The sequence below is a fragment of the Cornus florida genome, unplaced genomic scaffold (assembly GCF_030987335.1).
Source record: "Cornus florida cultivar Cherokee Brave unplaced genomic scaffold, ASM3098733v1 CherokeeBrave_3.0.0_Hap2_Chr09, whole genome shotgun sequence".
Classification (NCBI taxonomy): domain Eukaryota; kingdom Viridiplantae; phylum Streptophyta; class Magnoliopsida; order Cornales; family Cornaceae; genus Cornus; species Cornus florida.
Genome location: NW_026775579.1, coordinates 85,254,489 through 85,277,273, shown reverse-complemented (window position 1 = coordinate 85,277,273; position 22,785 = coordinate 85,254,489). Strand labels below are relative to the sequence as shown.

The following is a 22,785-nucleotide window of genomic DNA, read 5'->3' as shown; positions in this document are numbered from 1 at the left end:
TGAACCATTAAAAACTTTTAAAACATTTTTCTTCATTATAAAATGAAAATATAATAAATAAAAAAAATATATATTGAATGAATATTTAAAAAATGACTTCCATATCATCTTTACAAATAACATAATTAACATACTTGAGTTTCATTGTGAAATTATGAATTATCAAAAACACCCATAATAAAAGAAAATATATTAATGAATATAAAAAATGAGTAAGATACTAAGCTGGGTACATGATACATTTAGTTAAAGGAGTCACATCCGATTACACTTTTTGAGTCTCCATGAAAATGTCCGAATTAATTAAATGAGTTGACATAATCAATAACTCAGAGCAGATGAATTTAAAAGGCAAATCACAACTGACAATAAACTTACGAATGGAAGAACCAAAAATCCAAAAGGTTAAATATATTAAACAAAGTAGTCTTGCTGTAGTTCATTCACATCATAGAAACATGTTGATTTTTTAAAAGGCCAACTCTATTTTAATAAACAAAATAAGTATAAAATGTATTGGCAGACACATTGTTGGTTGTTATTGGCCTATACACTATATTTTTACATAAAAAGTATAAAATAATGGTTGGAGTTAAAAAATTAGTAGTCCAATTTTTTTTTGTATAAATCTACTATGACATAGATTTACAAAATATATATATATATATATATATATATATAGAAAATCATTGAAGTTGCTCTCAAATTTTGGCAAATCAGAATTGCCACGTTAGCAATATTTTTCAAGACCCATGTCATTCTTGTTGGACTTTTCAAATTTTAGTTATTGTATGTGCTCCAATAACTTTCGCTCTTAAAAAATACTAGTTATATTTTAATATTTAATATGTTTTTTTTCAGGGCTATATTTAAAATGGCAATATTAAAAAGAAACTAAGCAATATAATATCTGTTATGTAATAAAAGAAATTAAATAATTATTTTTTAAAAAAGTTAAAATTATTTTTTTGGGTGCCTAACGGCTCTTTAATCTCAGTATTGGTGAGGGGAAAAAAAAAAAAAAAAAGACTAAAAAAAATTAAACAAATTGATTTTTGGTATATTTCTCAGCCAAACAGCCCTTAATATCCTTCTAACAGGGTCTGAGCCTTTTTTTAAAAAACAAAAAAACACAAAATTGGAAGCAAGCCCGCAGTCGCCAAACGACCCATTGGGCGATTCAGATTTTTTGGACAAAATTTCGGCAAGCCCATTGAAATATACCCCATTTAAACAAATTTGGCCCAAAATCAGTAAAAAGGCTCCCAATGGAGCTACTGACTACTTAATCTTAGAATCCAAGGTCGTTGATATTATGTTTGAAGGAAGGCGGAACTGGCCACAAACAGAAGTAGTTATCTTCTTTTAATTTCCGCGTTGGTTTCCTTTTGTAGTTTTTTCCTAAATACTAGTAGGTTTCCTTTTCCTTGTGGGATTAGGGTTCCGTTATTATGATTACCTAATTTACCTGAGTGCTATAAATATCAGATTGCTTCTGCAATCCTTCAAATTTCTTTGCTCTTGCTCCGTATATATCACAAAATACTCTCATCTCTCTTAGGTTTAAGGATTTGGTTTTGTTTTTGCTTTGAGAGACAACCATGTCAACTTCAAAGATAGTGTTGAAAAGCTCAGATGGCGAGACCTTCGAGGTGGAAGAGGTCGTGGCGTTGGAGTCTCAGACCATCAAACACATGATTGAAGACGATTGTGCCAGTACCATCATTCCTTTGCCGAATGTAACAAGTAAGATCTTGTCTATGATCATCGAATACTGCAAGAAGCACGTCAAGACCACCAAGTCCGAAGAAAAAACTTGCGAAGATATCTTCAAAACCTTTGATGCCAACTTTGTCAAAGTTGACCAAGCCACCCTCTTTGATCTCATCTTGGCTGCAAACTATTTGGACATCAAGAGTTTGTTAGATCTGACATGTCAAACTGTGGCAGATATTATCAAAGATATGACTCCAGAGGAGATTCGCAAGATTTTTAACATTAAGAATGACTTCACTACTGAAGAAGAAGATGAGGTCCGTAAGGAGAATGCATGGGCGTTCCAGTGACACGTGAAGAATGCTATGCAATTTTTTATTTATGTTATGTTTTGTTTTTTATTTTATTTTATTTTATTTTAGACATTGGTGAAATACATGGTTTTCTTTTTGCTTTGTGCAAACCTTCACCTTCCTTTCCAATAAATATGAACCTTATTTTATTGCCATGTTAAATTTAACAATTTTATTACTTTCTTCTAGAATTTGATAATTAGGTTTCGTATCCATTAGTTTAATTTTTGCAATGTCAAAACCACCCTTTAAATAAATAAAGTTACATATTTATTTGATGGGACAAAAGTGAGTGTCAAAAACTGACCGAAAGCTTGAATTAAAAAAAAAATGGGGTATGTAACTTATTGGAAAGAATAAAATAAATTAAAATTTGAGGTGTGTGTTTTTTTTTTTAACTTTTTAAGGCCCTATTAAGTTGCATTTTTTTTATTTATTAAGGTAATTAAGTTGCATACTTGCAATTCAACATAGGAAGAAATTTTCATTATGTAAACTGCAGAAAGGAAATCCAGAAAACAAAAGCTAAGATACATGTTGAGTTCAAAAACAGAACAAATTAGCCCCCACAGTATTAACTCACCTGAATCATAGAAACACATTAGTTTTCCTCAAACCAACTCTAGCTTAATTAACTTAGAAACACTCTACATTAGCAAACCATATAACCATTAATTAGAGATGTAACCGTAACCGTAGTGGTCTTCAAAACAAAGTTCCTCTAAAGCAAGGAGGATGCATGCCTTCATCAACACAAAGTTCAGGAAAAGATATGCCAATGTCTTCATTGCTCAAGCTCCTTCCCGATACCAAATCGGGATTCCATACTCTTGAACTCCCATTCAAGAAGGTAGGAATATGAGAAGCAAGCTTCAATATCTCATCATCTACCTCAAAAAATTCGCAGCCTCTAATATCAAAATGTACAAGCTTTTTGCAGCCCTCTAAAATCATCAGTAAACTGTTCCATTAGAGAAAAAAATTCTTCTCTTAGTCCTAAATGCTTAATCTTGATATGAAGATAATGCTGAGACAAATCATTTTTTTTTTTAGTCGGCGTTGATTAATTTGGATATATATGAAGATATCTCATTTTTTAGGAAAAACAATTGTACGCCAACATAGTGGGCCGAGAGTAGCTTTGAACAAAGACTTGCACATAAGGGAACATTCAATAGCAAGGATTCCATTCCAAACTTCTCCAAGACATTCACCAATAAATCCGTGTCCAAATCTTCGACTTACGTCAATGAACAAGTAAACGTACGTATATTAATTGGATAGGACGTAAATAGAGATTGAAAACTACAAATGGCCATACAAAGCAGTTTAACTCTGACACTTGGAAATCAATCAAACCTGAAAATGGACCATATAGGGCTCTAATGTTGATATATATCTAGCAATTTAAGGAGTTGTATTGTATGATATATAGAAGGCAATAAATTAATGGGCAGAGAACTCCAAGAGTCAAAAGGAGTTGTATAATTTGTATTTTTTTTCAAAATTTTGTATAATTTGTATTGGTAAGGAGAAATTATCGTAATTAGAGGTTGAATTTTCGAGAAATGCAACGCTCCCTTTTCCATTATTTTTCCCAGAAAAATAAAAAATTGTTGAAAAACGACTTTTTCAACAATTAAACAATGTGAGAGAGTAAAAACTTGCTAGATGATTATAAATTTCCCATGTTTTATGTTGGATTCAATTTTTTTTGTTAATTTTTTTTTTTTTGGTTAATCTCATTCATATAATCATCTCACAATGTTCCTCGGAAAAATGTGGAAGGCTGATAAATGAAAATTTGTTTTCTTGCCTACTCTTGACATTGCCAACTAAGGGATGTTGGAGTCTTAATAAAAATTGTTAAAATGGAAGGAAATATGTAAAAAAAAGGTGAAATTTCAAGCGACTTTTTGTGCATTTTAAATATCCTAAATATAAATGCAAGACTTCATAGTTATTTTGTTATGTCTTTTTAGCCAATGTGCAACTTTATGAGTAACACAGTCAAATATCATGTCAATCCCATCACATACCTCACATTTTCTTAACCAAACCAAAAAAAATTCAAAATCATCGAGGAATATATGTTATGAAACTAATTGAATCACAACTGCTGCAAAGTTCAAAAAAGATTTAGAACCGAGAAAAGTTGAAAAAGGATTAAAGGCAAATCACAACTAACAATACACTGATAAATTGAAGAACCGGGGGAAAAAAATGGGGGTAAAGTTGATAAAAAAACCTAGAAACATTTTGGTTTTTAAAATAACAACTTCAGATTGACAAACACTGGAAAAGACTAAAAAATCCAGAAAGTGTAATCATCATGACCGTGCATGAAGGTAGGAATATGAGAAGCAAGGCTCAGTATCTCATCGTCAACCACAAAACCTTCGCAGCCCCTGACATCCAAACGCACAAGTTTTTTACACACCTTCAGAATGATCAAAAGATTTTCCTGCTCCAGGGCTACCCTCCATAGGTCCAAATATTTTATGTCCTTGAGCACGGAGACTATAGTCCTTGCTTCAGCTTCCCCAATGTAGGTATGTGAAATGCCAAATTCAATTAAATTCTTGCAATGAAGGTAAGCTTGGGTAATGATTTCTTCCAAATTACTAACGTGTCCAACCTTTAATATCTGCAAATTTTTAAAAAAAGTGAGAGTTCAAGAGGAATACAATTACACAAGCCCTTTTTAGTTAATTTGCAGACACTGTCCAATTTGAGAGTTATAACTAACAATAAACTGATGAAATGAAAAACCAGAAAACAAAAGCTGAGATATATGTAGAGTTCAAGAACAGAGCATACTAGTCCCCCTCTATTTCATCTGAATCATCGAAACACGTAACCAACTCTAGATTAATAAACAATGGCAACACTCCATATTAACCAACCAGCCAACCATTTAATCAGAGATGTAACCATAACTCTAACGGTCATCAAAACTATGCTCGGCTAAAGAACAGCCAATGTCATCATCGCTCGAGCTCCCTTCCCGTTCCAACGGCATGCGCACTCTTGAACCCTCATACAAGAAGGTAGGAATATGTGAAGCAAGTTTCAATATCAAATGCACAAGTTTCTTGCAGCGTTTCAAAATCCTCACAAGATTTGGCCACCTAAAGGATGCATGCCTTAAATACAAATACTTAAAGGTTTGGCAGTAAGGTGACTATGACCCATGTTGCATCGGTGTCCATCAAGGCTAAGGAAATTCCTAAATCAACAAAATTCTTGCAATGAAGGCTGGCTTCAGTAATGATTTCTTCCATGTAAGCGATGCTAGCTTCCAAGCCGTAACATCAGTAAATTTTTCCATTTGCTCATTAGACTGGGAAGAATATGCAGCTCACCCCAGTGTAGATCATCGGGGAGCGTCAAAAATTTCAAGGCAGGACACCTGACCACAGAAATCATTGTGAAAGAAATTCTCAAATTTTTCTTCAGAAGTAAAATTTATCATTTCGTTCTTTTTAAAGCCTTGTTAGGATAAAAGGTAAGAAAGTAGGAAATTTTCAATTGGTAAAATGTGGTCATCTAGACCACTCACCACACACAAACCAAGGGACCCCATTCTAAACAGAAACCATTAAGCTAAATAAGATCAGAAAGTAAAGAATTGTTTAAAAAGAATGATTTGGAAAAAGAAAAAGAAAAGGGAAATGGCATGTAAACTTGGATATTTCACCCTACTTTCCCTCGTCTTCTTCCCCATCACTTTCCATGATAACCAAACATCAAATAAGAGGATTTCCTTCACTCGTCGTTCCTTTCCTTTCAATAATATATTCTGCAAACTAAATGACCTAACAGAAACAATTTGGATGAATTGATGAAATTTTAGAGCAGAAAGTAACTAGGAACAACCAAGAGATTTTGGGCTATACAAAATCAAACCACCATGATAAACTTAAGTCTTAATCAATAAATGAAGATGCTTATTTCCGAATTACCAATAAGGTAGAGATCCTATTATCTCCTCTCTTTTCTCTTTCTTGTTTCCTAGCAGTGCTACTCACACTTCATTTTTAACTTCCCAAATTCATCTTCGATGGTAGGCTTTGTAGCATTCAAGTGTCCAAAATTGATATGAAAACTATGATAACTTACCCTTCTGCAGCACAAATGAATGCCTCCTTTTTAGAACAGCTCGGAAGAACTAGTGAAACAGCCTTTCCACCACTACGATTGACGACAAATTTAATCAATCCAGTTGCATCAAACTTCTGCAATCGATATTCATCCACTAATCTTGATTTGAAGGAGTCTGAGATTTCACAAGGAAAATCAAGATGCTGCCAGCATAGAGGATTGAGAGTTGCGTTGTACCATGACTTGCATATAAAGGGAACACCCAATAGCAGGGACTCAATTTCCAATCTCCCAAATACATTCACCAAACAGTCCATATTTAGTTCTTCCAATTTTCGCTCTGCCATCTATATGAAGAGAATGTCAAGGCAGCTGTGAATTTTATGATTATTTATAATAGAATGAGATTAAAAAAAAAAAATTTACCAACTTCTCCCACTAGCGAAATGCAGATACTTTTCACTTTTGATCACATAATTGAAATTACTACATTATATTAGAGCCATTCATTCTGTAAAAAATGGTGGAGAATTTAAACTTTTCATCAAAAATCTTCAAACGAGAATCTACAGAATTTAAACGTTAGTTGTGCTTTGATGTTTCTGAGCTAAGGCTCTGTTTTCAGGGTTTCCCTCCTCCGGTATATTTTGTTTCTGGTTCAATCCAGTCTTTATCTATCATAAAAATTTTATATTTTATTAGACAAGTGGAAAAAATCATGGTAAAAAAATAAAAATAATTCAGAAACGAGAACTAAAAAACCAGTTGAAGTATACAAATCCACGTCGAATTTTTACACATACAAGCATAAGAAATCACATCTTTCAAAATTTATCGTTTGTGTCTTCTCTATCACCGAATTGTGTAACATATCCAGTTTGTAATTTCGTCGATCAGGTGGTGTTCATACACACGCAAAGAGAGAAAACAACAAAAGGGTATATAATACACGCAAAGACAAAGATATACTCATGTAAATATATATATATATATATACCTGAAGCTTTCTAACCTTGGGAATCCTAGGGTTTGTTTCAGTTGCCACGATTCACGAGGTTGTGGGAGGGAAGGTGATCAATTTAGGCTTCTAGCAATTCACTTGGGAGAAGCAGTAACAAACCCTAGACTCCCCTTTCAAAATTGGAGGGTAAAAAAAATAATAAATAAATAAATAAAAGAGAAAAATAAAAAGAAAAGAAAAAAGTAGGGTCCAACTTGGGTTGGGTAAACCGAACCCAACCCAAGCTCAGCCCGATTTTTCACATGTTTGGACAATTATTTTTATAATAAAAGTTGGACTTGGGGTTGAAGTGTTAAAAACCCGAGCCAACCCAAACTCGAATTCTAATATTATTTTCGTATATATTTTTACTTTTAAATACATTATATATAATATTTAAACTATAATTACTTTTTTTTTTTCTTTTCAACTTCTTTTGTTAAATCTTAACCTATTGTATGTTAATATTTAGGAGAATTAATTTTTCAAAAATTTGTTTGCAATTTATTAAAAATTTACAAAACGTCTTTAAACTTTTTCTTTAAGAGTAATTTAATCTAAAATTAATTCAAGATCATATTAAATTTTTGGTGTAAGGATTAACTATATAAGTAACCTGAATTAACCCGAAATTTTTACCCGTAATCTAAGCCCGAATTTAAAAGTAGAAGGATAAGTTAGGTTTGGGTTGAGTAGTTAAGATTGACGATAAGGTTAGGGTTGGGATTTGGTTTAGTATTTTATATGGTGGGTTGAGCTCAAGTTATATCTCAAATGCGTCTAACCTGTCTAACCTGCCCGAATTGCAGCCCTAAAAAAAAGTGAAAGGTAATAAAAAAATAATAAAATAAAATAAATCATCCTATTTTTCATAAATATAAAAAATAATAATAAATAAATTACAAGACTTACCATAAAAGAAAAGGCATTATAACTTCATACATTGTCAAAAATAAAAAATAAAAATTATGTGTCTATAATTTTTCATAAAAAATAAAAAAATAAATAAAAATAGCAAAAATCACTTAATGTTTGGCAGCAACTCCACAATAGCCAATGCTCCCCATTCCGAATAAAAGTGAGGATACCGGAAATGACATGGGCCGGATATGACCCACAAAAAGAGGATCGGGCTGAGAAATTGGATTCAGTCCACACGATGACGTTGCGGAATGGGCCGAATGCATGGGATCTCCCGAGAAGAGCTAAGCCCATAAAGAATAAGGCCTGAGGTCGAGGGACCCAACTTAGGGAATCACTTATAGCACTTGTAAATGCCTATAAATAGGCAGGAAGGAGAGGATGTAAAGGGGGGGATTTATTGAAAATGTAATGAAACTCTGTGAAAGGAGAGAGAGATATTTAGTTGCATCTACAAAAAGCTATTGGAATTGCCAGCCCAAAAAAATTCTTGCAGTGAAGGCTTACCTGGCCAAGAATTTCTTGTATCCACAGCCCTAGCGGAGATTTCCCGAATTTTAACATTTCCACTTAAATATGAGGTCTGGTAAAATCATAATGCATGGCAAGAGTGAAGCAAAGCCATGAAGTGTCATATTCCAGGATGAGTCGCCTGAAAGCTCCAAATATATCAAGGACGGACTCCTGGCAGTAAAATTTCACTCCAAAATAAATTCTAAATAGTTTTTTTCACAAGTAACATTAAAAGAAAACGATGGAACACTTGCTCATTTGCTACATAAACCAACACTTCTTCTGGTAAATAATTGGGAAGCACTAGAGAAACAACAGATTTATCACTGCGACTAACAACAAACTTAATGAATTCAGTGACATCAAGATTTTTTTTTAGTCCGTACTCGTTGATTAATCTTGATATGATGATACCTAATTCTTCAGGAAAAATAAGAGTGCGCCAACATTGTGGACTGAGAGTAGCTTTGAACCAAGATTTGCACACAAAAGGAACATCCAATTGCAAGGATTCCATTTCCACTTTCTCGAATACATTCGCTAATAAATCCGCGTCCAACTCTTCCCATTTTGGCTCTTCCATCTACATCAACGAAAATCACAAGTAAACATTAAATGGATAGGACGTAAATACAGATTGAAAACTACAAAAAGCCATACAAAGCAGTTTAACTCTGACATTTGGGTAAAAATCAAACCTGAAAATGGACCTTATAGTTTTGATCTAATGTTGATCTAGTACCATACATCTAGCAATTTAAGGGGTTGTATTGTATGATATATAGAAGGCGAGAAATTAATGGGCAGAGTTCTCCAAGAGTCAAAAGGAGTTGTATTGTATGGTAACTAGAAATTATTGTAAAAAGAGGTTAAATTTTGGAGAAAAGCAAAGCACCCATGCCATTGCTTTTCCCAAAAATTTAAAAATAAAAAAAATTCTTGAAAAATAACTTTTTCAATTAAACAAAATGTTAAACTTTTCTGTTTAAACTGTTAATAAATAATGATCGAGTATATATACATAAAGAGAGAGTTTTAGCCCACCAGTTGTGGGACTCACTACCCCCATATGAGAAAGTTAAAAAACAAGTGGATCAGTTTTTATTAATTGAGGAGTGTTAGTGGCAGGCCATAAGTCACCGTCCTTACACAGTCGCACTCTTAAATGGTTAAAATTCTTTAAAGTTCATGACATTAAAAGATACTAATAAACTAAAGCTTCTGTTGGAAAATCATGTGGAAGCACTAGAGAAATAACCAATTTTTTTAACTAGCTAACCTAAGTAAAATGGAAAAAGTAGTTTCTAATCATGTAATTAATTAAGCATATGTCCAATTGCATAATTGCACGTATAAATCTTCTTCTTCTTCTTCTTTTTGGTAAATAAATGTATAAATCTTCTTCTCCTTTTTGTTTTTTTTTTTTTTTGTTTTTTCCTGAATTCATGTATTAATAATCTTCGTACAAATGCATGCGCTTATGAGTAGGTAGTTCACATTGTATTTAGAGGACAAAGCTCTCATGTAATTAATTTTTTTTTTTCCTTCTTTCAAAAGTTTAAGCAAATGCTTACACTTAAAATATTGTTAAACCATTTATATCACTGTGAGTATAATTTGGTAGATGTAACCAACTGAATACAACTACTACAATTGAGAACCATGGAATGTTATAAAAAGGTCAAGAAAAAGAACAAATCACAACAATAAACTGAAGAAAGAAAATAAAACAAAGGCTGTGAGATATATGTAGAATTCAAGATCAGAACATACTAATCTCACAGTTTTCCATCTGAATCATCAGAGATGTAACATTAAATATCATAGTAATAGTAGTGATCATCAAACATATTAAAAGGAGAAATATATATTGGCAATTTCTTCGTCACCATAGCTCTCTTCCAGTCCGAGCGTACTATTGAACCCTCATACAAAAAAGTAGGAATATGAGAAGCAAGCTTCAATATCTCATCATCAACCTCAAACCCTTCCAGTTCCTAACATCAAAATGCACAAGCTTATTGAAGCCCTTCAAAATGGTCAAAAGATTTTCCCGTTCGAGCGACGCCCGGCTTAGGTCCAAATACTTTATGTTCTTCAGTAAGGTGACTATAGCCCATGCTTCATCTTCCCCGACGTAGGCTCTTGAAATGCCGAAATCAATAAAATTCTTGCAATGAATGCTGACTTGGGTAAGGATTGCTATCATTGCTTCCATATCAATGCAGCGTCCAAGCCTTAGCACCTGTAAATTTTTCCACTCTTTTATGAGACTTGGAGCAATGGATAATTCTTCTGTGATTAGATTTGATAGGACAGCTTCAAATATTTCATGGCAGGACACCTGTTAAAAAAAAAAATCGGCTAACTCAAACTTCATTTTAAAATTCTAAAATTTGATTTCATAAATTTGAACATAAATCATCTTTTTCGGTTTAAATGATTATCAAAATGAAGCCTCAACAACTTACCCTTCTGCGACATAAACTAAGACATCTCTAGTACAATAGCTAGGAAGAACTGTTGGGTTTAAATAATAAATAACATGTAGAAATCAAAATTGATCATGAATTAAAGAGAGGTTCTTAATATCATACTTGATTAGAAAATTAAACTTTAGATACCTTTGAGAATTCTTTATTCTGAAAAAATTAAATAATTTTACCCCCTTCTGAAAGTTGTCAATACGATAAGTCTGAATAAGGATTTTAAAACCCTTATATGTAACAACAACAGGTGGACGGTTTCTCTACAAACAAGCATACCTAAGTTTTTCTTCTGATCATGGAAACTTAAATATTAATAGTTAAAATTAAATCACACCAAATAAGTTGGAAAACCATAATCCAACAGTATAAAAACCATACTCCCAATTAGATCACCAAATTGGAAAGTACAACCCAATCCATCAAGTATCAATAATCACATTGCAACCCTACTTCAGAAAACATAGTGCATATGACCATAAAATAATTTTTATTATTTAAATATATATATATAAATTCCAACAATCTCCCACTTGGTCCATGCACTCTAAGTTTTATAAAATGACACTATGGATTGCAAAACACTCTATAAAAGTCGAGTGGCCACTCATTTTTTATTAAGAAAACAGAATTATCGAAATTGATGGATTGAAACTTTAGAACACTCTCCTCCATAAATTTCTTCAATAGTGGATTATGAATGCGTAGACAAGTAATATATTAGTCTAAACAGTTCTATTGTCTCAAAATCGATTCCATCTAGGATTCAAGCAAATATAGTGGTTTTTACTGTATTTCATGAGATATGCAAACTGCATGTGGTCTAAACGCACACCTCACTATCCGTCCTGTTTCATACCATTGCGGTATGTCACCTAAACATATTACAGCAAACCGCCAACTTTCTGTTCAGTGTAAGGGTTTATCGATATGGAGCCAATCTCATACCTAGCCCAAGTTATTCTCATAGAGCGTTAACACTCCCAAAGGCAAACTTTAGTAGTTATGTTTGGATTTACCAATGTAGTGTCAATTTCACATCTAGCCCAAACAACTTCATGAGTGAAATACCACTCTCAGGCAAACATAATAGCACGTGCATAAACTATATATATCAAGATAATGATAATGATGCATCATAACTTTATTTTTCATGCAAAAAGCTGCCACCATAAGTTGTAAACTGGAGGAAAAAATAACTATCACCACAAGGCGTAAAGAAACTAACTATAATGTAGCATATATAAAAGAAATACCGGACATTATAACGTAATGACTCTCGAACACCTATCTGAATCACGTGCTTTATAAATACTTTATTATCTTCGGCTGAAGACCTTTAGTGAGAGGATCTGCAATAATCTTTCTGTAACCATATGGGAAAATCTTAATAGCACTTAAGCCTTAACTTTCTCAGGCTTGAAAATGTACTTTATGTCAATGGGCTTACTAAGCTTGGTCACCTTAAATTGTTTCCAAGTATTCCAGTAACGTGATCTCTATGGATTCTAATATTAAGGACATACTTTTCATACCCATGTCTTTCATGTCAAAAACTTTACATGAAGTTCACAATATCATGTATCACATGAATGTCATTTCTACCTAGCAAAATATTATCTACATATAGAACAAAGAAAACAAAATGACTCCCACTGAACTTGAGGTATGTGCATTTATCCATAACATTCTCTTTCAACCTACAATTAGTAATCACTGTATCAAAATTTGGATACCACTGTTGTAAAACTTGCTTAAAAACTAGATTGGAAACTGAAAGAAGAGATGCAAATGAGAAATAAATAAATAAGTGGGAATAGCTAAAAGAGTGATAATAGGACCTATAAATAAAACCACTAAAGAAAGTGGAATGAAATCTGAAATAAATGAAATAAATATTGAAAGTTGTTCCTCTGTAAAAAGAAACTACAGTATTCTAAATTCCCATTGGATTCGCCACTTTCATCAAATTTGCATAATATATATCAATAATCTCCATAGGTGTACAGTAGACAGTAAAATCTCGAATCCTTTAATCTTTCAAGATACCCAATAAAATAATTATTGATAGTGTGAGTATCAAGCTCCTTGATATCTGTATTATATAACTCTATCTCTATAAGACATTCCTACACTTTCTCTTTTCTGCAACTTTATTCTGCTCAGGAGAACAAGGAATGGTGTATTGTGGCACAATGCCATACTCTTTAAGTATGTATTAAAAATACTACTATTTACACCTTCCTTACCATTCTCCTATTAAAACTCACCACCTTAATCCGATCTTAAAACCATAATCATTATACCCAACTACTTTTAACTTTAGTCTGGTATATTTTACACACATTATGTGCTTCGAACTTCTGGTGCATTAAGTACACAATCATACCTTGAGAACCCATCAATGAAGACAATGAAATACCTATATCGCACTCAAGTTATAATAGAAAATGGACCACAAATTTTGGTATAAATATAGTCCAAAAGACCAAATGACCGACTAACCTTAAAATTGTGTTTCTTCTATATATTCCCATCGACACAGTCAACACATTAATCATAATCTAAAAAAAAAAAAATAGTGGTCCAATAATACCATCTTTGACCAAGCATTCAAGTTTCTTTCAAGAAACATTCCCCAATATCTTATGCAAAACATAAATGAATCCTCTCTAACTTGAGCATATTTTAATTTGAAAGGCATTAAGTCTATAAAAAACAAGAAGCAGGTAGGATCACATCTGAATCCATCTACCATGTCTATACCTATACTTTTACCTTTTCTTTTTATGTCCTTTTATTTTTATAGAACCAACATTTATCATTACATGATCAATGCATGTCTTTCTTGTATTGTTCTGTCTTTCTTTATTCTTTTTAGCCTTATATACTTTCTTGCCGCCTAGTTTTTTCTTGAAACTATTCTTGATGTCACGATAAAATGAGCTAACTCAGTTTTAATACCTTTGAGTCGCTCCCCTTCAATCATACAAAGTGTTAACAGTTGGTTAATGTCACATTTAACTTCTTGTGAATTATAATTCACCTTGAAATTTTTTTTAAAAAAAACTTAAACAGAGAATAGATCACTATGTAAACTAATAACTTATCATCAAATATGATTCCCTACTATCTCAGATTATTAAACAGCTTGCACATCATATAGATGTACTCCCTCACTGAACCATTGCCATCATATCTGACTAATATAAACCATGTCAGATAATAGTATTGTAGCTACTTCTTAATACCCATTCACTATTTCTTGATAAAATCAAGAAGCTCATTGGCAGAATCAAAAATCAGAATACCACCCTGAATAGTATCACCAACAGAAGGATAAATTAACCTAATGGTATGGTAGTACCTTCAGTCCGCATAAAAATGTAACAATTTTCTACCTAAGAAGACTCTGCACTGGGCATATGGGTTTCTTTCTAAAAAAAAAACACAGACTCATAATCCAAGAAACCCAATATAATATCAAAACCTGTCTTCTAAGTAATATAATTTTAACCATTCAATGGTTCACTCCCTATGAGCTATCTTTAAATTGCGGAAGTGTCTGTAACATGAATAAATGTTATATTGAATAACACCACATAAACAACATATAAAATAATATGTCATACCTTTAGGAATTATTACTTTAATTCGTGCTTCAGGTTTTTAAGCCGAGGTTCTCAGAGTGTTTAACTATGTGTAAAAACCATCCACCCTGTAGGAACAAATAAAATCCCATCTAAAAATCACCTTTTGGCAGAATTTTAGATTTTACTTTACCCCCCAAACCTGCGATTAAATCGCACATAGACCTAGTTGATTATACTTGAATTATTGCTAAACACTTCCACTATCTTTTGGCAAGAGGGTTATTTAGTTCTAATACAAGCACTCTCAACTATTCTACTCATTTATCCCACACTAAGACATTGATCACCTTTTGGCAAAACTAATGTCTTATTGTAGGTAAGCTCCATGTGAGACCTCAATAAGACATATGCCTTAAAATTTCAAAAAATAATAACCTCCGTGAGCATGTCACCGTGAACATGTCACCTTTTGACAGACATCACCCACTTTGACTACCACCTTTGAAACGGTCACTTTACCGGTCTTCCTAAACCCCAAAGGAAGAACCTACGCTGCAAAAGTTTCATTTATTTAAGTTCAACAATTTTTTTATAATGCACATAAACTAAACCCAAATATTATGGAACTTTGGATTTCACTGTAAAATAAATGGCTTTAACACAAATAAAATCAAGCCTCCTCATACATATATTAAGAACTTATAGTGAACGATATATTAATAACATGCATATCTATTAAGATTTAAAATCTCAATTCTTTATATACTTTAATTAAAATAAAGTAACAAAACTTGATGCATGTATATTATATATAAGATAAACAATTTAAAAGTACTTGAATCTTTAAATCAATTAGATCAAAAATATTTGTTTATGGCACACACGCCCCATAAGTTTTTCAACTTAAAATTGAACAAATATCATGAATTACTCAATAAAAACATTGGACATAATGCGTGACTAAACTGCCACGCAGTTTCACATTAAACCAATAAATCACTTGCACATGTACATATTACATGCAATAATTTATCCATACTTAATATATACTAGTCAAATAAATCATTCCATACTGGTTCCATTATGGTGGAGAGAAATTAGGATTCTCAATTTCATTATAATTTGATCACAAGAAAATTTTCATTGTCATTATACTTTATCAACTCTAACACATGTGTAAATATGTATAAATCAATTATATGTAGTGTATCATATGTGAGGAGGCTTAATTTGCTTTGCACAGTATATATATCATGTATATATAAACTATTTGAGTATTAACATAGTCATACACATGTTGGCAAAATTCCATGTACACAAAATAGTCATATTAATTCATGTACAAAAAATAAATTCTAAGAAGAATTTATAACATTTATATTTTAGTGTTCATCAATTACCCCATGATTTATGCAATATAACTAGTAAAACATTGCTACAAAACTGTACTGTTATATATACAAAATAATGCATATATATTGATGAAGAAAAGAACTTAATTTGTTCCTTTGGCATGCAAATGGAATCCAAAAGGACAATTCCCAATTATTATTTATTCTTGCTTCAAATAAAAAACTATCTTGATGCTTACAATTTTCATTTCTTTAATTAGATTTAAATAAAATTACCACCTCACATATATAGAATAATTTAAAGAATTAATTAAATATTCAAAAACATATATCTTTCTATATTCTATATACAGTACGAGTTTCGCAATCAAATACACTGATTTTACGTAATCTAATTTTGTGACCAAATCTCAATACAAAATAGGCTAAAATATACGTAAAATAATGCACGAAAAACTCGTTAAAGTAAAACAAGTATTACATATAGTTGTCCGTATTCGGGCCATTAACCGCCAGCAAGCACGAACAGCATGAATTGCAGCATGCAGATCGAGTGACAAGAACGTATGTGATCTATATTCATAGTTACGAATAATGTTCGCAATCTTGTGGCTACCAAGGATGGTCTCATATCTACCTAGGTATGATGATGCCAAAATATAAACTGATTTGCATACAAACTGAATCTCACAGAAGTCATAATACCTTTGAATTAATTATGTGATCAATTTGTGGTTAAATTAATTAGATATCCCAAAAGCCATAACTGATTAATCAAACACCATTATTGATTGCATTAATATTTTTCACAGAGATTTAGACCATGTGATTAATTGTTAATCATTCACGAAAATCATGAACACAAAGGTAATCAGTGAAATTTTAAATACACCGATTTAAGTATACTACATCATAAATCAATCTTTACTTTTTGATTTCTATAAACCCTAACTTTGCTATGATATCAATTGTTGGGTTTAAATAATAAATAACGTAGAAATCAAAATTGATCATGAATTAAAGAGAGGTTTTGGATATCATACCTGATTAGAAAATTAAACTTTAGATACTTTTGAGAATTCTTTATCGCTCTTCGAGAGATTTGAAAAAATTAAAACGTTTTACCCCCTTCTGAAAGTTGTCGATACGATATGTCTGAATAAGGATTTTAAAACACTTATATATATAACACTTATATATATAACAATAAGGGACCGCTTCTCTACAAATAAGCATACCTAAGTTTCCCTTCCTTCATGGAAACTTAGATATTAATAGTTAGAATTAAATCACACCAAATAAGTTGGAAAACCACAATCCAATGATATAAAAACCATACTCCCAATTAGACAACCAAATTGAAAAGTGCAACTCAATCCATTAAGTATCAATAATCACATTGCAATCCTACTTTAGAAAACGTAGTGCATAGGAGCATAAAATAATTTTTATTATTTAAATATATATATATATATATTTCAACAAGAACAACTGAAATGGCAACTCCACCGCTACGATTGACAACAAACTTAATAAAATTAGTCCCATTAAACTTCCCCCAACAATATCCATCCACTATTCTGATTTTGAAAGAGCTTGAAAATTCAGGAAATTTAAGATTTTGCCAGCATGAAGGATTGAGAATAGCTTCGTGCCATGATTTGCATAGGAATGGAATATCAAACAACAAGGATTCCATTTCCAATCTTCCAAACACTTTCACCAAGCAATTCATGTTTAGCTTTTTTCCATTTTTGCCCTTCCATCTATATGAACAGAAAAAGTCAACTTTGAATTTTCAGACTATAGTAAATTACAAAAATAAAAGACCAACATTTCTCACTAGCAAAATGCAACTGATTTTCAAATTAATGGCAAAATTGTAATTACAAAATTATATCATGGCCGTCCATGCTTGGAAAATAGGGAGGAAAATTTGAAATTTTGATCATAAATCTTGAGAATCCAGAGAATGTAAAGAAAATGGAGTTGCCTTCCATCTATTCAAAATGAGTTTCACAAAACAATTGGGAAAATTCTATCACTAGAAAGAGAGAATTACATTTGTTTTCGTACATACATATTAGGTAAATAGAGAATCAATGAAAACCTATAGAAACCAGTTTAACTACTGCAACCGTGTTTCAACCCTCAAAATGTACAAATTTTAGGACCCGGGAGTACTTACCGCTCTCGTCTTGGTCAATCAATCTAGCAATTTAATTGATAGTGTGATATTCTGTCAAATAAGACAGCAATAAATGGGGAGGAGCGGAAACATCTCATCTGCCTTGGGACCAAGAGTTACATCAAGGTAAAGCCATACATAATTACTCTTCTCTGCTCAATGAAGTATCTCGAAAATCTTTGAATCATTCAATCCTTTTAATACAAGTCGTAATGGCGAAATTTTTTTTTTTTCTCTTACACTGTTTTTAATTTTTTTTAACAATTCCTACTTTCTTTTTCATAATATATTTTTTGAGTTTAGTTTTGAAAATATACCTGATTTCTTCTTATGATTTTTTTTTTTTTTTTTTCTCTCGAAATCATGGCGTTCGAGGTTTTGCCTCAACTGATCCAGAGAACCATGCAAGGCGACCCCACCAAAGTGTGTTTCTTCTTGTGTTACTGAATAAATATATTAATTTTTACTTTACAATTAAATTTTATCCATTACAATTCTCTACATTAAAAATACAATAAACAGACAAGGTTCTCTTTGGTTAGATAGAACTTAGGAAGAAAAGAAATAGAAAATGAAAAGAAATCTAAAGTGAATGAAAAGAAAATTTATTTTTTAGCACGCATTTAGTTAAAGTGAAAATTTATTCAAGAAAATTGTATTGAATAGAATAAAAGTTACTAAAAATATTTGTACTTACCTAAATTGTCCTTATGTTATATTGTCCTTATTTTATAAGAATAATAAAATAATAAAATAAATAATAGAATTATAAAGAAGTAATTAGTAGTAATATATATCTAAAAAAAATTATATAGTTTTCAATTAATTAACACCATACAAACTACCATTTATAGAAGTCAAGTTAATTCAAACTGCACCACCAACAAAGTTATAGTTGGTTTGTAATTCTTTGAAATTAATATAATAAAATTATTATTGGTGGCTTAGCGACATAGTTGTTGGATAAAAATAGAAAGGCGTTACTTTTATGAGAAATTTTTATTTTCACATGTTTTGGACAAGAAACGTTTTAGGAAAATAATGAGTTGCAAAGAATTCAAATTTAGATGAGTTGAGAAATTAGCAATCAAATGTACGTGTTGATATGATAAGAATAATATAACCCGAGTGTGGAGGGAAAAAACGCCCTCCAATAAAAAGCGCACACGTCACCACTACCCATATCTACATTCCAAGAACATATGAGGCCCATCATGCTCAAGCCCAAGTTGAGGGTATTTATAACCCAAGACCATTGTTATTTGTCCTCCAACTTCCATCAAGGCCGAATCAAGAAGTCATCAGCCCAGCTTATGAGTATTTAACATCCGGCCTGTTACTCAAGCCCAGCCGGATCAAAATATATTCGGCCCAAGAATGCACAAATCCTACCATATGAAGGATTTACTGTAGAAGGAAAATTCTATAGGAAGTTCTGTACAAGGCAAGTTCTATGTATGGAAAATTCGACAATGGAAAAAACCCTATTAGAAAAGAATGACTATATAGAAAGAATTGGAGGGCAAGCAACGCGAGTCCTACCATAATCTTGCAATCTTTTGTATATAAATAGAGGCTAAGACCTCCAATAAAGGATCAAGCAATTCTACGCTTCTCTACACACTGTTCTTATTTATTTTTATTATTTTTGAGTGAGTTGTTTTATTTTTCTCAATCATTATTGGTTGGGCGAAATTTTGCACCTACACTTTGGCGCCGTCTGTGGGAACGTATAGAAATATACTCCCACTTGTTCTTCAAATTAAATCCTTTAGTCGTGTCTGGAATGTCAAACGGAGAGTCAGCAATGAATCAACAGATAGAGTTGATGCAAAAGATGCGAGAAGAGTTCTTGCACCAATTTGAGACACTCCGACAAGCAAACGATACGAGTGTTGCCCAGATAGCTGCGCTTCAGCAGCAGACTCATACGCTGCACGCGGCCATGGCCAGGCTAACGCCACAACCACCACCAGGCGATGCTGCGGCATCACCCCCCACCCGGAATTTACCTCCGGTTCACGAGCCTCCAGCCAACGAGACACCACCCAATGGGGCTCGACCTAGTGAGGTTCAACAAAAGCAAGGGACGAGGTCCGAGGCGGTTGCTTCGGATAATCTCCCGCATCGCACACAGGACGAACAGGCCTAGTCCAGCCATAGGCTTACGGTATGGTCCAATGGCGTTCCAAATGGCGCACGTGTACAAGATGCCTTCGACGAAAAGAAGCTCTTAAGAGTCCAGACACCAGCCGAGATGGCTAGAGAGCACAAGAACTCCTTGGTCAAAACCCCCTTTACTGACGAGGTGTACCTTGTGGAGAGGCCGAAGAAGTTCACTATGCCATCCTTCACCCAGTTCGATGGGGCAGGATACCTGTAATACCCCCTAATTTCGGAACACGGGTTGATCAAGTCCGCGCACAAAATCAGGGGATATCAAACCAATTAAAGTATTTAAACAAGCACGGATTACAAAATGAAATAAAGAATAAAATAAAACGCTGAAGAAATCCAATTAATAGTAAATCCATTAATAACTTCCAAATGGTTACAACTCGGGAATCCGGTAACTCAAGGACCCCTTAACCAAAAGTTACTATTTAGAATTTTCAACCAATTAAGTACTAATATCAACTGAAACAAAACTAATATCCTACTTTTAAGTAAATAGAAGGAATGGATAAGTCCTCCAGCTGCGGATCCTCAACCTTGAGACTTGACCTTCTACAACCTGAAAAATAAATCGCGGGTTAAACCCTACGAGCAAGTTCTCTCTACCAAGCCTCTGAAAACCAATAAACAGATCATCTTTACCAAAACCATCCCTAATTAAGCTTTAACTTTAATATATGATGCTACAAATATATATAAATACTTATATATATAGTACAAGAATCCTATCTGTTAATAGGGCATTAAATTGTCAAAACCCCACTTTTTATAATTTTCTCATACAGTAAACCCCACTCAACTTAACTCCATCCTAAACAGTAATTTAGTCATTTAAACAATAACTTACAATTTAAGGAAAAATTCCATAAATCCAAAACCCAATAATACTTTTGATCATTTAAATCACATATCTAGCATTTAAGCTTTGACAAATCATCCATGTCTCCACCATTATTATTTTATTATCATATATAAAATAATACACCAACCTGTATGTACTAGATTATTCTAGTCATAATCCAACCTATACAAACAATAACCTTAGATGAAAGTTTAGTCATCTAAGCACATAACAGTTTAATTATGCACTGACAAATCAACCATGCCATTTATAAATATATCTATTTATATATACTAGCAATTCAACCATGCTTTCTTAAGTATATTGACTTACACCATTACTTAGCAACTCAACCATGCTTCCCATATATGAAAATTTATTCATATTTAATAAGGTAGTATATTTAAGCCTTTGGCAACTCATCCATGCGTACAATTCAACCATGTACCAACCTTAAACGTAACAAGAAGTTAATTCATACGTAGATATCTTATGCATCTTACACGCATAACCTTAATTTAGTAATCAATCAATCCAGATACTCTTAAATAATATATATATATATGTGTGTGTGTGTGTGTGTATATATAATCATATATTAATTAATCCATACGTTACATATATATATCAAATATATATGTACACCCTCAAACATATATATAACAAATATATCCAACCAAATTATTAATTAATTATAATCACGCCAAATAGATGCAATTAAATAGCGTAGTAGCATCCGACAACCCTCAAACATCTAAAATACATCATCTAATGATTAATTTCAAAATTAACCAGCTTGAAATCAATCCTGGAACATTACCGGACCCCACTGGAACCTTCCGGAACATCGCACGCATCCCCACGCGCCCTCACGCGCCCCCCAAGCACCTTCACTTGCTGCACGCGCCCCCACGCGCAAGAACCCACTGGCAGGCGCGTCCACGCGCCTGCACGCGCCCTCCACGCGCCCTCCACACTCTCGGCGCGTGTTGGCAGCCCCTCATTGGCTGTCCTCCGTGTTTTGGTGAGCCGCGATGCACTGGATCAGCTCCCTTAGTTAAAGCCCCATCCATGGTGCTGATTCGCGGTACACCTTAATATAATGGACCGCGCCGCATTGGATCCTACCCCTTAGTACGCCGATTTACTGCTACCCTTCCAGTGTGTTTGATTGTTATTTTTATTTTCTTTTTTTTCCTTTTCTTTTCCAAAATAATTCTAAACAATAATTAAACATAAAATAAACAAATTCACGAAATTCTAGAAAAAATCCTAAAAGCTTAATTTATCAATGTTGGGCATAAATGAACATATACAATTAAATTAAAATCCATTTAATTTAATTAATCGTGCTACACAAGGTTAACGCAAAATATAAAAATTTTAAAAAAATAAAATTTAATTAACCTAACCTCATCTACAAGATCTAAATTATCAGAACAATGCATACATATATTCACATGTTTAATTCTATAGTTTTGTAAAGAATAAATATGCTCCTCCAATCTGAATAATAATTTAATTTAATAAAATAAAATTATAA

At 32.6% G+C, this 22,785-nt stretch overlaps 2 protein-coding genes across 2 annotated transcripts; one reads left to right on the top strand and one right to left on the bottom strand.

Annotated features, from left to right (window-relative positions):
* Nucleotides 1-1,601: 1,601 nt before the first annotated feature.
* On the top strand, nt 1,602-2,376 carry LOC132273414 (SKP1-like protein 1A). Its single transcript, XM_059774368.1, has one exon. The coding sequence runs from the start codon at nt 1,602-1,604 to the stop codon at nt 2,064-2,066; it is 465 nt and encodes a 154-aa protein (XP_059630351.1). The 3' UTR covers nt 2,067-2,376.
* Nucleotides 2,377-5,363: 2,987 nt separating this feature from the next.
* On the bottom strand, nt 5,364-6,520 carry LOC132273039 (F-box/LRR-repeat protein At3g48880-like). Its single transcript, XM_059774073.1, has 2 exons — nt 6,192-6,520; nt 5,364-5,481 (listed from the first exon to the last, which is right to left on the bottom strand). Exons 1-2 carry the CDS (start codon nt 6,518-6,520, stop codon nt 5,364-5,366), a joined length of 447 nt encoding a protein of 148 aa, XP_059630056.1.
* Nucleotides 6,521-22,785: the final 16,265 nt, after the last annotated feature.

What these genes read in the sequence shown, in the direction of transcription:
- LOC132273414 (XM_059774368.1), top strand. Translation starts at nt 1,602, where the DNA reads ATGTCAACTTCAAAGATAGTGTTGAAAAGCTCAGATGGCGAGACCTTC.
- LOC132273039 (XM_059774073.1), bottom strand. Translation starts at nt 6,520, where the DNA reads ATGGCAGAGCGAAAATTGGAAGAACTAAATATGGACTGTTTGGTGAAT. An exon ending in TTCATTTGTGCTGCAGAAGG is followed by an intron (nt 5,482 to 6,191) that starts GTAAGTTATCAT and finishes TTCTGTGGTCAG; the next exon opens with GTGTCCTGCCTTGAAATTTT.